This window comes from Staurois parvus, unplaced genomic scaffold, assembly GCF_062004578.1.
Source record: "Staurois parvus isolate SC_StPar_1 unplaced genomic scaffold, SC_StPar_1.0 ptg000022l, whole genome shotgun sequence".
Taxonomy (NCBI): Eukaryota; Metazoa; Chordata; class Amphibia; order Anura; family Ranidae; genus Staurois; species Staurois parvus.
This window is the reverse complement of record NW_028317818.1, coordinates 3,039,333-3,055,442: the sequence shown is the minus strand read 5'-3', so window position 1 is coordinate 3,055,442 and position 16,110 is coordinate 3,039,333. Positions and strand designations below refer to the sequence as shown.

General features: G+C 39.6%; 2 protein-coding genes across 6 annotated transcripts in view; one reads left to right on the top strand and one right to left on the bottom strand.

Annotated features, from left to right (window-relative positions):
- Positions 1 to 16,110, top strand: part of NPRL3 (NPR3 like, GATOR1 complex subunit) — a 249,808-nt gene that overhangs the window by 46,947 nt on the left and 186,751 nt on the right. Inside the window, exon 1 of one of the 5 annotated variants that reach the window (XM_089691768.1) lies at positions 2,669 to 2,733. The exons of 3 other annotated variants lie outside the window; for them this stretch is intronic. In XM_089691768.1, the coding sequence (XP_089547894.1) occupies positions 2,684 to 2,733 (50 nt within the window). In that variant the 5' untranslated portion in view covers positions 2,669 to 2,683. Of the gene's footprint in view, positions 1 to 2,668; positions 2,734 to 16,110 lie in introns of those variants that run through there. One more of the 5 variants, XM_089691789.1, reaches the window with a different exon arrangement.
- On the bottom strand, positions 11,577 to 13,909 carry LOC149472164 (hemoglobin subunit alpha-B-like). The gene is made up of 3 exons (XM_089691856.1): positions 13,733 to 13,909; positions 12,188 to 12,392; positions 11,577 to 11,782 (listed from the first exon to the last, which is right to left on the bottom strand). The coding sequence occupies exons 1-3, from the start codon at positions 13,825 to 13,827 to the stop codon at positions 11,654 to 11,656; spliced, it is 429 nt and encodes a 142-aa protein (XP_089547982.1). The 5' UTR covers positions 13,828 to 13,909; the 3' UTR covers positions 11,577 to 11,653.

Genomic DNA, 16,110 nt, shown 5'->3' with positions numbered 1-16,110 from the left:
TTCTGAACTACAGAGGTGCTAAGAGGAGGAGTTTCAGGAGGTGGAGTCAGTACTGTAATCACAGCTTGCAGGCAGCAAGGTACTGTGGGATATGTAGTCCTTAGAAATTGAATGTAAACAGCAGCAAAGAATCTGCAAAGCATGCAGGGAATCCAAGAAGTTGTAGAAAGAGATGGCAGCACTTACAATATAACACTTAAAATATAAAAGGAGATATTTCAAGTAAACGTATACTGGATGATCAAAAATAACTATTGTTTATATCAGCGTTTCTCAACCAGGGTGCCTTGAGGTTTCTTCAGGTGTGCCTTGGTGAAATGTCTAAAATTTGCCCATAACTTGTATGCAAGCCAGCGGGTGGAACAACCCTGCCTTTTAGTTACAAAAAGCCATAATTTTCATTGAGCACCATTGCGACCTTCTAACCGCCGGTGTCCTGACAGCCAATTACATCATCTGTTGATAAGGAGGATGTAAGCTGCCTGCACAGCATCCTAGTTTGATACTCCCCTGCCCCTCTCCATCAGTGCTGGGGTCACATTAGCTCAGTGATGGAGAAGAGAAACATTGGAATACTAGTCAGTTCCAGTGTGCAAAAGTGTATTTACTTTGGCTAGAATAATTCAGCTCCAATGTTGGGTGTTCTACATGTGTGGATGTTGCTGTGTGATATAGAACTAGTAGAACAGTTTTTTACATTTTAGATTGGGGTGACCTTTTAAAATTATGGACAGTCTAGAGGCACCCTATTTTAGAATGGGGCTCCTCAAGACTATCCAGAATTTTAAAGGCTGGCTTGACTGAAAAAAGTTTGATAAACACTGGTTTATATTGATTTTACAATAGTGATGTTATAAAACTCACAGTAAGCTGTGGCCATAAATTTCCTTTAGGTAAATAAACCTTAGTGTTTCTTTTTGCATTTTATTTTCCTCTCACTGCTTAAGAAAGTTCCAAACTTTTTGTTTTGAAGCATTTGTTCAATTTCTCCCACTATATTGTCTTATCACTAAGAAAACACTTTCAGCACAGGTTTGCTACTTTGAAAACACAATTTTACAAAGTACAGCACTTTCAATATGCCATTTTGACTGTAGTACAGAAAGTTTTATGTGCAGTTTGCAGTTTTCAATGTGCACTTATTTGAAAGCCTAGTCAAACCCTCTGTTTTATTTAACTGTAAAATACTCTGTGCTAGTAGCATTTTAGAGCTTCGGACCTCTGCTTTTACACACAAGCAGCAGGCTGGGCCTCCCAGAGATCCAACATGGCTCCCCTGTACACTGTTTAGGGAGCTAGAGTGCTGTTGATCGCAGGGAGGATATATTGTATAGTTTTTCATTTGGTCTTTCCCTAAGCTCACTTGGGTTGTGATTTCTGCTGTCAGTAGGCGTCATGGTAACAGTATGAGATTTCATAACAAGACTGAGTATTGAATAACAAGAGTATTGAATATATACTGAATATATAATATATACTGAATACTTCAACACTGAGTATTGAATATATATATATATATATATATATATATATATATATATAAAATTAATTTTATTTATTTATTTATTTATATTTCTTTCAGTCAACTCAACAGAAGGTTCATGACCATTAGTAAATGCTGGGGGTGGATATAAATATTTGGGTAGGCCTGTTGATCTCTTTCTTCCCCTGGTTGAGGCCTTGGGAGGTGCTGCTGAATTGAGCTCTGCTTTTAGGCCCCATAGCCTGTGTGGGGCTGAACATGTGCTGAATATGGGCTTAGGCCTGAAGTGATCCTAGAGCTATCCTGCCTGTCAATGAGGGATGAGGGAAGCTGTTTAAAGGAGGAGACCCAGGGTAGGACTCTTTTTGTCGTAAGGGCCTAGTGTCTGTCATTGAGGAGGACACAATGAACCTAGGAAACAAAGAGACTAGTCTGTGGACCAGCTTGGAGGCTACTTTCAGTGCTGCCAGGTCAATTTAAAGGTTCTGACATTGTGATGCTGAGCATGGATATAAATCTGGAGGGACTGTAAGTTATTTGCTTGATATCTGGATCCCCTAACCCTCACATCCTTGACAGTTCTATAAGAAATCTTTTAAAAAGGCAAAAGTAACTTGCACCCAATGTTCTTTCTGGTCCCCCATTTTAGCAAAGAACTCAGCCCTGGGGTAAAATTCTCGCCCACTCCTGCTTGTAGAAGTGCCACCATGCCTCTGGGGTCCTGGCATTGAGATGATCATGTTATTTATTTGTGTTCTTTTAGATTAATAAGGTTTGCATCAGATTCTGATTCACAATCCCTAGCCTGTCAATGAAAAACAGTGTTGTAATGGTGATCTTATGGAGAGAGAAACTCTGAACATTGTTCACGCATCTGGCCAGTTGATTATAAAAAATCTTTTATAGGAAAACTCAGCAGCAGCTAATTGTTCACAGTAGACCCAATGCTGTTCATTTTGAGTGATCCATGCCTATCTATACTATGTAAAAACAATAACCATTTTATTTTGTTTTATTGTAAAACAAGTGTAAAAGTGTAACATGGTGCTGTAAATAACAGTGCAATCAATATATTTAATTTAACTTTATTTAACATTATGATCATTGACCATTTCTTGCAAACCATTATTGTTACAGTAAGAAACTAAAAGTGATCTATGACTACTATCTGTATTTAGAGGTCAGAACACCAGAGACATTATGGATGAACTTGTCCCAAGCAGCGTGGGCCGTGGCATCAAAGTCATTGGGTAAGCGAGAGGCCAGAACAACCAGGATACAGTGAGACAAAAGCTGTAAGACAAATATATATTAGCCATTGTAGAAAAAGTCAAGGAATTCACAGACTATTCAGTGATTAGCAATGCCTTTTGGATAATATTTATTTTCTCATGTAATTACTTAATTTTAGGAATTTATTTCATATATATATATATACATATATATATATATTTATTCATTTTATTATTATTATTTTATTTTTTTCAGTGAAAAAAATAAGAATTTCCGATGGCCTAGTGTAACGAAAACATATTAGTGAATAATAGAATGCTATTGGTGTAAAGAACCAATATGTGAATAGGTGAATAGTAGCTCATGGTAGGAAGTCAGAAATGCGCATTCAACAGCTTACAGTAGTTAATGCAATGGAAGTTGAATTTTGATTGATTTCTATTTTTATTACATAGTACATCTCTAAGTCATATCATAAAATAATAAACCCAAAATGTTGCTAATTTTATTAATAGTTATACTGCTCTCTTTAGCAGATTTGTTTTAGCAGGGGATGGACACAGGGGTCTCCCATATGTGAGGGGCTTCAGAGTAGAGAAAAACAGTTTTTGGTTTTCACCAGGTTTTGTAATTGCCAGATCAGGGTCTATTAGTCCGGAGGCTTCGAAGAGATTGGGTGGGACGAAGCCTCTACCCCTGTGGCCAGGTCTTACCTGACCGAGGCCCTAAGCTTGATGTTCCTTCATGCTGCCTGGACCAATACTGTGCTGACCATATCTCTGCCTTCTGCCTGTAATGACCCAGGACTTTATATGGACCGTGTTCTTGCCTGCTACCTGAACCAGTACTTTGGCTGTGCTGACCATATCGCTGCCTGTAATGACCCAGGACTTTTTTTGTACTATGTTCCTGCCTGCTGCCTGGACTATTAATTTGACTATTGCTGACCACATCTCTGCCTGCTTCCTGGACCACTGCTCTCCTCTACAGACAACTTCTCTAGTACAACCGCAGATAATGTTCTGTTTACCCTTTGTTTAGCTAGGCTGCGAAAAAATCTCATGAATGTGGTATCACCATACTCAGGAGGTGTAGCAGAATGTATCTTGGGGTGTAATTCTTGCTTTGTCCATGCTGTGTTTTTAGAAATATCTTATAAATTGACAACTTTGTGTACAAAAAAAAAATGTTTTCACTTTCTTTCCACAAACTTGTAGAAAAAAAACGACAAGTTCAAAAGACTCATTATGCCTCATAGAATATAGGTTAGGGTGTTTGCTTTCCAAAATGGGGTCATTTTGTGGGTAATTCCATTGTCCTGGTGCTCCAGGGCCTTCAAAAATGAGATAGGTAGTCAGGAAATTAAAAGTGTAATTTATGCCTCTAGAATGCTTGATGGTGCTACTTGGATGTTGTGCCTCTGTATGTGTCCAGGCAGTGTAAAAGTCTCACATATGTGGTATCACCATACTCAGGAGGAGTAGCAGAATGTGTTTTAGGGTGTAATTGCAAGTATGCATATGCCGTGTGTGAGAAATAACTTGTTAATATGACAATTCTGTGTTAAAAAAAAGTTATAATTTCTTTATTTTCCCAAGAATTGATGGGAAAAATTACAATTTCAAAAAATTCACCTTGCCTCTTACTAAATAGCTTGGACTGTCTACTTTCAAAAAGGGGGCATTTGTACTTTCCTCTCATGTTAGGACCTCAAGAAATGAGATACTGTTAGTACATCAGGTGTGATCAATTTTCAATAATTGGTACCATAGCTTGTAGATGCTATAACTTTCACACAGACTAAATAATATACCACAATTTGGGGTATTTTTACCAAAGAAATGCAGCAATAAAAATGTTGGCCTAAATTTATGAAGAAAATTTACTTATTTGCAAATAGAAATGAAAAAAAAATTAGTTTTTTTAAATTTTTGCCCTTTTTTCGTTTTTTCCGCAACAAATAAAAAACCCAGTGATGATTAAGTACCATCAAAATAAAGCTCCATCTCTGTAAAAACAAATGATAAAAGTTTTGTTGAGGTACAGTATAACATGACTGAGTAATTGTCATTCAAAGTGCAAGAGCACTAAAAGCTGAAAATTCTTCTGGGAAGGAAGGGGATAAACGTGCCCTGTATTGAAGTGGTTAAAATAAAAAAATAAAAATGAAAAATTCCTTTAGTCCCATTACACTACCTGCAATGCTGCATGTCTGTACAATGTATACAACCTGCTGCAGCAAGACTGACATTTTTAGTTAAACAAAAAAAAAAGCGTGGGGTTCTCCTCCTCTAATCTATACCAGGCCCTTTAGGTCTGGTAGGAAGGTTAGGAGGGACCCCATAGTAACATATTTTTTTTTTTTTAAAAGTGCATGAGGTTCCCCCTGAAAGCCCAGCTCCCACAAATTGAGGGAAACGTGCGTGGGGTTCCCCCTAAAAGCATTGCCCAGTCCTTTAGGCCTGGTAGTACATTTAAGGGGAACCCCACCCTCCAAAATGGGGGGAAGAAGTGGGGGGGCCCCCTAAATTCCTACCAGACCCTTGATCCGAGCAAAGACCTGGCAGGCCAGGAAAGGGGGGGGGAATGAGTGCCCCCCCAGAACAGTACCAGGCTCTCAATATGGGGGGGTGCTTTGTGCAATGCACCTTGTCCCCATGTTGATAGGGACAAGGGCATTTTCCCCACAAATCTGCAGGAGGTGACTTATGAATGAGTATGGGATACATACTACCCCTACCCAGTCACCAAAAAAGTGTAAAATGTTAATAAACACACAATAGTTCCTTTATTAAAAAAAGCCAAAAAATGGTTCCATCATTGTAATCCATTATCAATTACGGCATCCAGAGTTGTCACGACGCTGACTTGCCAAAATAAAAAAAACCCAACACCATCAGAACCGTCCACACCTGCCAAGCACTCACCACATCTAACATTTGCCGATAAGATGTAAACAATTGGGAGGAGCTAGCGGGGATGTCACTGCTAGCTCTGCCCAATTGTGCTGTGATTGGCCAGAGCATTGCACCTGACCTGATGTTGACTCATCCGTCATGCCCAACAGAAAAGTATCTTAGCAGAGCTCCATGACCCTTAGTGCATTGGGGTCCATTCAAAGCAGCTTCTCATGTAATGTGTATTGTCCCACACTGCAGTAATCTGCATGTTACTGCAAGACAGAGATCTAAATGGGCTCTTACTTATACTTTCAAACAAGAAGCAAGACAAACTTTTCAAAGACGAAATATGCTATTGATTTCTAAAGACACACTGAGAGTTCTACCTATAAACAATTAGATGGTTGGATTGCCTGACATTCTACCAAAATTCACCCTAAAAGTTTTAGGCAACATTCTGGGCCCAATATATAAAATGGAAATATAGTAGACATTCACCAAATCAAAAATGACATACCCCAACATTTAATAACATCTAATCTTCAATAGCAGAAGGTCTTTCTTGTAACGTTATCTTTATTATTAAAAGGGGTGTCTCTTACCCTATCTGTAAATTCACCTGATATTCCTTGAGCAAATAAAATTCATTTGGAAGAGCTATCAAATTATTGCTTCTACTGAAAATATAATGAGTGTCTATAGAGAGTGCTGTTTAGCAGCGGGAGGCAAGGGGCCACATTTTTTTAAAACAATGACAGATTCTCTGTGTTTTTACACTTGTTTCTGCACTGTAAAATGCTCCTCCGAGCAAACTTACCTGCAGGCTTAAAAACTGCTTTGACAGCTCACTAAGGGCCAGTTCACACAAGGAATCGCACAGGAATGATCTGAGTGTTCCCGTGCGATTTACATGCGGTGCCCATTCATTCAATCACACTGGACCACACCAAAAGTTCTGCATGCAGTACTTTAAAAATGCACAGCAACCAGATTGCATGGTCGTTCTGTACCATTTGATCTGGTACAGGCACACGCACTGCGTTTGCGACCTGTGATTGGGGTGTCAAAAACTTAACAATGACACACACTGCAGTGCATTTTGAACACTGTGCAGGAAACGCACACAGAACTCAGGTTTCCAGTATTTTGTTCCAGTGTGAGCATGTCAATGTCTGTTGTTCAGCAGCTACATTCACCTTGCTCACGTTCATCCTGTTGAAAACAAGAGTGAAAGTGACTGTGGCTGAATATCACTTATATGAATGGCACTAATGAATGTACTATGCGTGTGTGTATATATATATAAATATATATATATATATATATATATATATACATACATACATGCATAGATACACACACACACTCTATATATCTGAATTTTTCATCAAGTGTGAATTGTGTGAAAACCTAATTTACACATGGACTTTATAGGGGTCTTCAGCAAAGATGCTCATTGCTCAAATACTTTGCAAAGAGCATCTGTAGCATAATAAATGAAAGTCCAATTTAGGTAAAAGTCAAGGTGTAAAAACAGCTCAGCATTCATGCCATTTTCATTTAAAAATTGTATCTCAATCATTTGTAATCAGCTTTATTTATTTAGTTTAGCAAATTAACACTCCCACCAGCCCACCCCACCCCATGTACATCCACAATATGTTGAAACGAAGTCACAAAAAAATTAAAAGATCCTGACCTTAGATGCCAGTTTCCAGCGTGTCTGCCTAAACACTAATGTTGCGACACAGTCCACCTACAGTCTCCCAGGAAAGCTAAAGATCCCATATATTGCAAGATTTGGGATTCTCAAGAATTCTCAATCTCAAGTGATGTCACTTGAGATTGACAATAAAACGCACTGACACTGTACTACCTACATGGAAGAAAAATATATTTGAAATATATTTTAAAAGTATTCTTCCCAAATATATTGCCATATATTTCCAATGCTACAAATTTGGCCATATTCAATATATATATATATATATATATATATATATATATATATATATATATACATATATATATACACACACACATATACATATATATATACACACACACACCAATCTGAAGTATATATACAGACACATACATTTTATATACTGTATTTTTCGCTCCATAAGACGCACCTGACCATCAGACGCACCTAGGTTTTAGAGGAGAAAAACAAGATAAAAAACATTCTGAACCAATGGACTGGAGACACAGTACAGGAGATGACCAGAGACTGCGGACATATTACAGGAGATGACCAGAGACTGCGGACACAGTACAGGAGATGGCCAGAGACTGCGGACACAGTACAGGAGATGACCAGAGACTGCGGACACAGTACAGGGCATGGCCAGAGACTGCGGACACAGTACAGGGGATGACCAGAGACTGCAGACAAAGTACAGGGAATGACCAGAGACTGCGGACATAGTACAGGGAATGACAAGAGACTGCGGACATAGTACAGGAGATAACCAGAGACTGCGGACATAGTACAGGAGATGACCAGAGACTGCGGACATAGGACAGGAGATGACCAGAGACTGCGGACATAGGACAGGAGATGACCAGAGACTGCGGACACAGTACAGGAGATGACCAGAGACTGCGGACACAGTACAGGAGATGACCAGAGACTGCGGACACAGTACAGAAGATGACTAGAGACTGCGGACACAGTACAGAGGATGACCAGAGACTGCGGACATAGTACAGGGAATGACCAGAGACTGCGGACACAGTACAGAAGCTGATCAGAGACTGTGGACAAAGTACAGGAGATGACCAGAGACTGCAGACATAGTACAGGGAATGCCAGAGACTGTGGACATAGTACAGGGAATGACCAGAGACTGCGGACATAGTACAGGGAATGACCAGAGACTGCGGACATAGTACAGGGAATGACCAGAGACTGCGGACATAGTACAGGGAATGACCAGAGACTGCAGACATAGTACAGGGAATGACCAGAGACTGCGGACATAGTACAGGGAATGACCAGAGACTGCGGACATAGTACAGGGAATGACCAGAGACTGCGGGCATAGTACAGGAGATGACCAGAGACTGCGGACATAGTACCGGGAATGACCAGAGACTGCAGACACAGTACAGGAGATGACCAGAGACTGCGGACATAGTACAGGGAATGACCAGAGACTGCGGACATAGTACAGGAGATGACCAGAGACTGCGGACACAGTACAGGAGATGACCAGAGACTGCGGACACAGTACAGGAGATGACCAGAGACTGCGGACACAGTCCAGGGGATGACCAGAGACTGCGGACATAGTACAGGAGATGACCAGAGACTGCAGACATAGTACAGGAGATGACCAGAGACTGCGGACACAGTACAGGAGAATACCAGAGACTGCGGACACAGTACAGGAGGTGACCAGAGATTATTAAATGTAATTGTATTATTAATATTTTATGTAGATTTAATTATATAATTATATATTTATAATTATATTGTATTGGTATCTGAGCCTTTATATGAGGAATTTTAATGTATATGCTCTTTTTAATTTTAACCACTAGATGGCTCACTTTCATTTGTAAGGGTATTCTCCACCTAAGTATTTATTTATTGAATATGAATAATTTTGGGAGTATTATATAGTTTTCTGTATGTACTCCTTATTTCAATGAGGTTGTATTTCCCCTGGAGTAATTTTAGTCACATATACCTTGGCGCTGATTTCATCTACTGATTGTAGTAGATGCTGACTTTTAAATATGGTTTTAGGAGGTATTATTCCTCCTGGTACAGGTCAGTGTCTGCAGGCATGGGCGGATAGCTGGCTCCTTTAAAATGGCCGCTGGAGACCCGCCGCTGGATGATTACTGGTGCCAATTCTCCTATATAAGGAAGCTCCGTCCCTTATGGGCGTTACCCTGATGAAGTCACGTGCTGAGCGTGACGCAACGCGTCGGTACGTTGGGAGGAGCTAACGCGGTCACGTCATTTCCGGCGTGGGGGCCATATTGGAACGCCCTGTTGTATTACCCATAGCATGTGGTAAGAAAGCTGGATTGAATCATCACGAATGTGAGTGGAACTCTATTATCTATCTGTTTATCGTTTAATAAAACTGGTTGCACTATGGAGGGTCTCTGTTTGTGTTTCATTATGACCCTGGGAGGAGCTGGCTGCTAGTCTGGTGGATGCTGGAGGTGGAAGGCGAGATCCAGAGAGGAATCCATTCTGATAGGATCGCTTGATCCTAAAGCGTGCTGGCCCTGTGGGGTCTAAGTAAGGAGGTGAGGGGGCATTTTGGCCGTTAAGGATTGGCACGTGTGAATCACGCACACTGCACATTATTCTTTGCATGAAGAGTAGAGTGTGAAGATTACCACAAAGCATTGCATTACTTTTATCAATTGTTTGGACATTTTTTTGAAACTGAATATTGGTTCACTTATTTTGAGCACTGTACGTTTTTTTGCCACTATATTGTTTTATGATTATAATTATCACGTTTTGCACCAGATATTCCCTATAAGGGATTACACGCATGACATTAATATATTATTATTGATTATTTTGGATATATACTCCCAGGGGTGTATATCGAGTTTATTTATTGTATCACCTATTTATTGGATATTTATATATATATTATTGATTAGCGCTGCACTGTTTATTTTATTTTATTGATCATTCACTTATTTTGGGTATAAGTTTAGTGCCAGCAGCTTTCTTTAAGGCTAGGATTCCATGTAAGCGCAGGAGGTCTTTTAAATATTTTGTGTTTTCTAGTACAGGAGATGACCAGAGACTGCGGACATAGTACAGGAGATGACCAGAGACTGCGGACACAGTACAGGGAATGACCAGAGACTGTGGACATAGTACAGATGACCAGAGACTGCAGACAGTAAAGGAGATTACCAGAGACTGCGGACCTTTGGGGAGGGAGGGGGAACGGGTACCTGAATTTGAAAGGGAACCTGCTCCCACTTCCGCGGAGTTGTCCTTCCTTCTTCCCGCGGCGGCTTCTGTGACAGCTGGGTGCCCACTGCGCATGCGCGAGAAGCGCTGCGCTTTGTGAATGGCCCGGAGCCTTCTGGGACCTGTCATGTGTCCCAGAAGACACTGGACCATTCACAAAGTGCAGCGCTTCTCGCGCATGCACAGTAGGCAACCGGCTGTCACAGAAGCCGCCGCAGGAAGAATGCAGCGCTTTTTTAAATATATTCTTCTGATTTTTTTAACATATAAAAAAGTCATGTTAACATATATTTTTGCATATATTTAAAAATGCATTCCAAAAACATAGATGTATTTTTAAAGACATACAGTATGTTTGAAATGTATTTTTACAAATATTTTGTAATAAAAATGCATTTCAACATGCAGAGTGTGTGTATATATATATATATATATTGAATATGGCCAAAATGGTAGCATTTCAAATATATGGCAATATATTTGGGAAGAATATTTAGAAAATATATTTCAAATATATTTTTCTTCCATATGGGTAATGGCACTGGGCAGGAAGCGGTTAACTTGAGTATGCTGTATGAGTGCTTTCCACTGTAAGCACACTGCTTTGTATGGCTTTGCTATGCCGAGCCATACAAAGCAGTGTGCAGGAACTGACAGGGGAAAGATCTGTATTGTTAACATACTAGTCTCTCCCCCATAGGAGATACTCGGTGATCACTGGGTGCCAGCGAGTATTCACTGGCCAGGATCTAGTGATTGACAGCTGAGTCCAGGAATGGTGGCACAGGTAGGCGCCCCCTACCCAGAACTGCAAAATCACATATATATATGTGACTTTGTGCACCCATGCCACCCTGTAGCAATATTTCTGCTATAGCTCCGGCGCAAAACAGTTAAAAAAATAAAATAAATAGAAGCACATACACACATGTATATTATGCAGAAAGGCACACACATACATTAGAAAATATATAATACAAAAATGAACACACATATATTTAGCTTTGATAACTCATGCTTTATTGTTAGGTAAAATCATAGAATCTTTTATTCAGACTGATATAGAGACATTGATTATCTGTACTTGGAGTACAAAGTCTCAGAGATGCAAGCCAGGAACTTGTCCCATGCAGCATGAGCATGTGCTGTAAAATCCTTTGGGAAATGGATAGCCAGGACCACTAGGATGTTGTGGCAGAGTAGCTACAAGATATAAGACACAGACATATATATTAGTCCACTGCATATTTTTATTTTAAATGATTGGACATTGTATATTTTTGTGAACTGTCCCCTACTAGTGGTTGATATTTTTGCTACCTATGTCGCTATACTATTGCTGCTACACAATATATTAACCCAGAATAATTGTACACAGTTAACAGAAAGTACGAAAAAATTAAATATATGCATTCTATTCTTACTTGAGTCTAATAGTCCGAAATCTAAGATAAAAGATAAAGTCCAACAACAATGAAGTAAAACATTATAGGGCATTAACTATACAAGGACATGTTGGCGTGACATACAATGTATTAGTCCCTCTCCCAAATGTCCTATAAAATAGGAAGATTATCTTTCAAGATTATGATAGTAACAATATCTCACATGAAAGTTTCCTGGATCCACCCTCAGCTCATGGGCATGCAGATCACTCAGGTCGCTCAGAGCTTCGTCCAGATTGTCCAGATGTTGGCTTGCATGTCCAATGGCTTTAAGAACCTTGCTTCCTTGACTCTTGATATCAGCAGATCCGTGCTGCACATTTAAATGACTGAAGTATGTTTTCGTTTTTGGGTGACATTTGAAAAGTCTGCAAGAATTAATGAAACTTAATTTATTACATCGGAATATACATTATATATATATATATATATATATATTAGTATAGCACTTTTTAATGCTACAACAGCCAATGTCTCCTTTAAAATTATTTTAAGGGCGTAGCCCCTAGAAAGCTGTGGATGGAGGGAAAAAGGGTTGTCACAGTGATATAAGGCATGCTCATAAGTTGCTTGTAAGTAGACTATTTCTGGGCTCAAACATGAAACCAGAGACTGGATAATGATTGGCAAACAGCAAATACAGCCATGGATACACCCAACAGCCACTTGATGCAATAAATTAAACCATTACAAAGAAACCATGAACACTTCTGACCTCTTGTTTTGAAAATGCTGTCTTCCTGACTGTCATGCTGATACAATGACATCAGTACTTTTCTGAGGCAATGCCCTGGAACAAGTATGCAGTTCAGGAGTTATAAATTCACTCTGACTTTCTAATCTGCATACTTCTACCAAGTCAATGGCTTAGAACATATTGATACTACTATGGCAATAGAAGGTCAGTAAGTCACCAGTCACACCGCTGCAATTTAAAATCACGCAATTTGTGTGCAATTGCAGCACAATTTCTGAAGACTTTATTGCTACCTTTGAAGATTTTCAACTATTTCTTGTAATTTGCAGTGCAATTTCCATTATATTTTATGTATGTGAAATTGTAAAAAAACTGCAGAAAAAGTGATGCAAGTACTACTTTAGAAATCACGCTGCAGCTAATCGCAAATGTTAAGACACTGACATTCACATTCGTTGGATGCGATTTCAATTCTCAAATCGCACCTGAAATTGCACCAGTATGACCGGGCACTAATAGAATCAATGGTCACCAGTAGAAAGAGGGGTGAATCTTCCCAATGGTGACACAGACAACAACAAAAACGTGACAGAGGCTGTAATCGTTCCCCACTCCACCCAAAACAAAGCAAAAGTTTTGCCTAGAGATACACTTACATGAAACATTTTTCTTAGTTTTGGGTACAGAGAGGAAGGTTTAGAACCTGTGTATGTTTTTACTGCGAACTAGGGTTCTAGTGGAGAAATATTCCCTTATTTCCTGTCCTGTTGATAAGATTTTACTAGACAGGAAGTGAGGAGAATCCTGGATAACAGTAAAAAAAAGTTCTAATCCTTCCCTATCCCAACCAAAAAATTAAAAAAATAAATAAATTTTGATTTTGGATAAATGTTAAGTGATTGCGCAGTATTATGTAGCTCTAAAAACTAGTTATACAGAGTTGACTTAAATGCATATGAGTATAGAATTTTTTGTGGCTACTTAAGCTACTTAAGATAAACCAAAGCTCACCTCTCCATGGCCTCTTCCCCAAGGCTGTCCACATTTGGAGCAACCTTTTCCCAGATGTGGCCAATGTCATGCTTATCGGAAGCACTGAAAGGCATTCTGTCTGTGTTCTGGATCTCTTGTCAGAAGCTTGAATAAAAATTCTGTCACTGAAATTTGGTGCGGGGGCTTTAAATATGTATGGGCAGCTCTTCTTATATCCTTGTGTGGCCTCCACCCTTTTTATTACCATCTGCTTATCTAACATTTGTACCAATTATGAGTGGCTGAACTAATGATATTTATTTACATGAAAGATGAAATGCACTTCTTCATTACACCCTGTTCCAAATTATTATTCAAATTCTATTTAAGTCACAAAGATTAAATATTTTGTTTTTCAGTTTAACTCATGGACGGCATTGTGTCTCAGGGCTCTTTTGATCACTGAAAACAATCTCGGACACCTGTGATAATTAGATTGGCCAGTAAGCCCAATTTAAGGACAAACTACTAAAGGGGGGTGTTCCACATTATTAAGCAGAGCACCATTTTCAAGCAATATGGGGAAGAAAAAGGATCTCTCTGCTGCCGTAAAGAGTGAAATAGTTCAATGCCTTGGATGAGGTATGAAAACATTACATATTTCACGAAAACTTAAGCGTGATCATCGCACTATTAAGAGATTTATGGCTGATTCAGAGCACAGACGGGTTCGTGCAGATAAAGGCACATTGAGGAAGATTTCTGCCAGATCCATGCATCGGATCAAGAGAGCAGCTGCTAAAATACCATTACATAACAGCAAACAGATATTTGAAGCTGCTGGTGCCTCTGGAGTCCAGTGTCTTGCAACTGTGCATAAACCTTCTATTTGGCCAACACTAACCAATGCTCACAAGCAGAAACGGCTGCATTGGGCAGAAAAATACATGAAGACTAATGTTCAAACAGTCCTGTTCACTGATGAGTGCCGTGCAACCCTGGATGGTCCAGTTGGATGGAGTAGTGGATGGTTGGTGGATGGCCACCCTGTTCCAACAAGGCTGCGACGTCATGTTTTGGGCCAGAATCATGGGAACAGAGCTGGTCGGCCCCTTTAGGGTCCCTGAAGGTGTAAAGATGACCTCTGCAAAGTATGTGGAGTTTATGACTGACCACTTTCTTCCCTGGTACAGAAGGAAGAACTATGCTTTCCGAACTGAAAATTGTCATTTGTTGTGTTGCACAGCACTCATCAGTGAACAGGACTGTTTGAAACTTAGTCTTAATGTATTTTTCTGCCCAATGCAGCCGTTTCTTCTTGTGAGCATTGGTTAGTGGTGACCGAATAGAAGGTTTATGCACAGTTTCAAGACTCTGGAGGACTCTACACCTTGTTGTCCGTAGGACTCCAGAGGCACCAGCAGCTTCAAATATCTGTTTGCTGCTATGTAATGGTATTTTAGCAGCTGCTCTCTTGATCCGATGCATGGATCTGACAGAAATCTTCCTCAATGTGCCTTTATCTGCACGAACCCGTCTGTGCTCTGAATCAGCCATAAATCTCTTAATAGTGCAATGATCACGCTTAAGTGTTCGTGAAATATCTAATGTGTTCATACCTCGTCCAAGGCATTGAACTATTTCACTCTTTTCGGCAGCAGAGAGATCCTTTTTCTTCCCCATATTGCTTGAAAATGGTGCTCTGCTTAATAATGTGGAACACCCTCCTTTAGTAGTTTTTCCTTAAATTGGGCTCACCTGCCAATCTAATTATCACAGGTGTCTGAGATTGTTTTCAGTGATCAAAAGAGCCCTGACACACAATGCCATTCATGAGTTAAACTGAAAAACAAAATATTTCATGTTTGTGACACTTAAATAGAATTTGCATAATAATTTGCAACAGGGTGTATGTGTCCATGCACGCATAGACTGTAATCAACATTTTTTGGATGGAACGTTATTTGGCTGGAAAAAAACCCAGGACTAGTGGGTGTCTAGAGAAGTTTTTAGCTGTAAAAACACTCTAACACTGAAAAATGCTGAAAAACGCGGTAAAACGCCGCAGGCCGGCATTTTTAGACTTTTTTTTTTACAAAAAATGTTTCTTTTTGGTTAAAAAAACACTAATAAAGCACTAAAAAATGCAAATGTGGAAAAACATCCTTGGTGAATCACGACAAACTATACACATTTTCAGCTAGTTTAGAAACTACCTGTCCGGTCCTTTCTGTGACCTTACTTGGAAGCATAAAAAATATTTTCTCCATTCTGTAAATTACTAATCTCCATATCCTTCATGCAATGGAGATAAACCAAGGCAGACATATTAGTAGTGCATGATGCAACACCTCATGCGCTCAGGGACCCAGATCAGTAGAAGGCCGATGGACTAATACTAGAGTATATGGAAGTTT

What these genes read in the sequence shown, in the direction of transcription:
- LOC149472164 (XM_089691856.1), bottom strand. Translation starts at nt 13,827, where the DNA reads ATGCCTTTCAGTGCTTCCGATAAGCATGACATTGGCCACATCTGGGAA. An exon ending in GGGGAAGAGGCCATGGAGAG is followed by an intron (nt 12,393 to 13,732) that starts GTGAGCTTTGGT and finishes TAATTCTTGCAG; the next exon opens with ACTTTTCAAATGTCACCCAA. An exon ending in TGGATCCAGGAAACTTTCAT is followed by an intron (nt 11,783 to 12,187) that starts GTGAGATATTGT and finishes TATATCTTGTAG; the next exon opens with CTACTCTGCCACAACATCCT.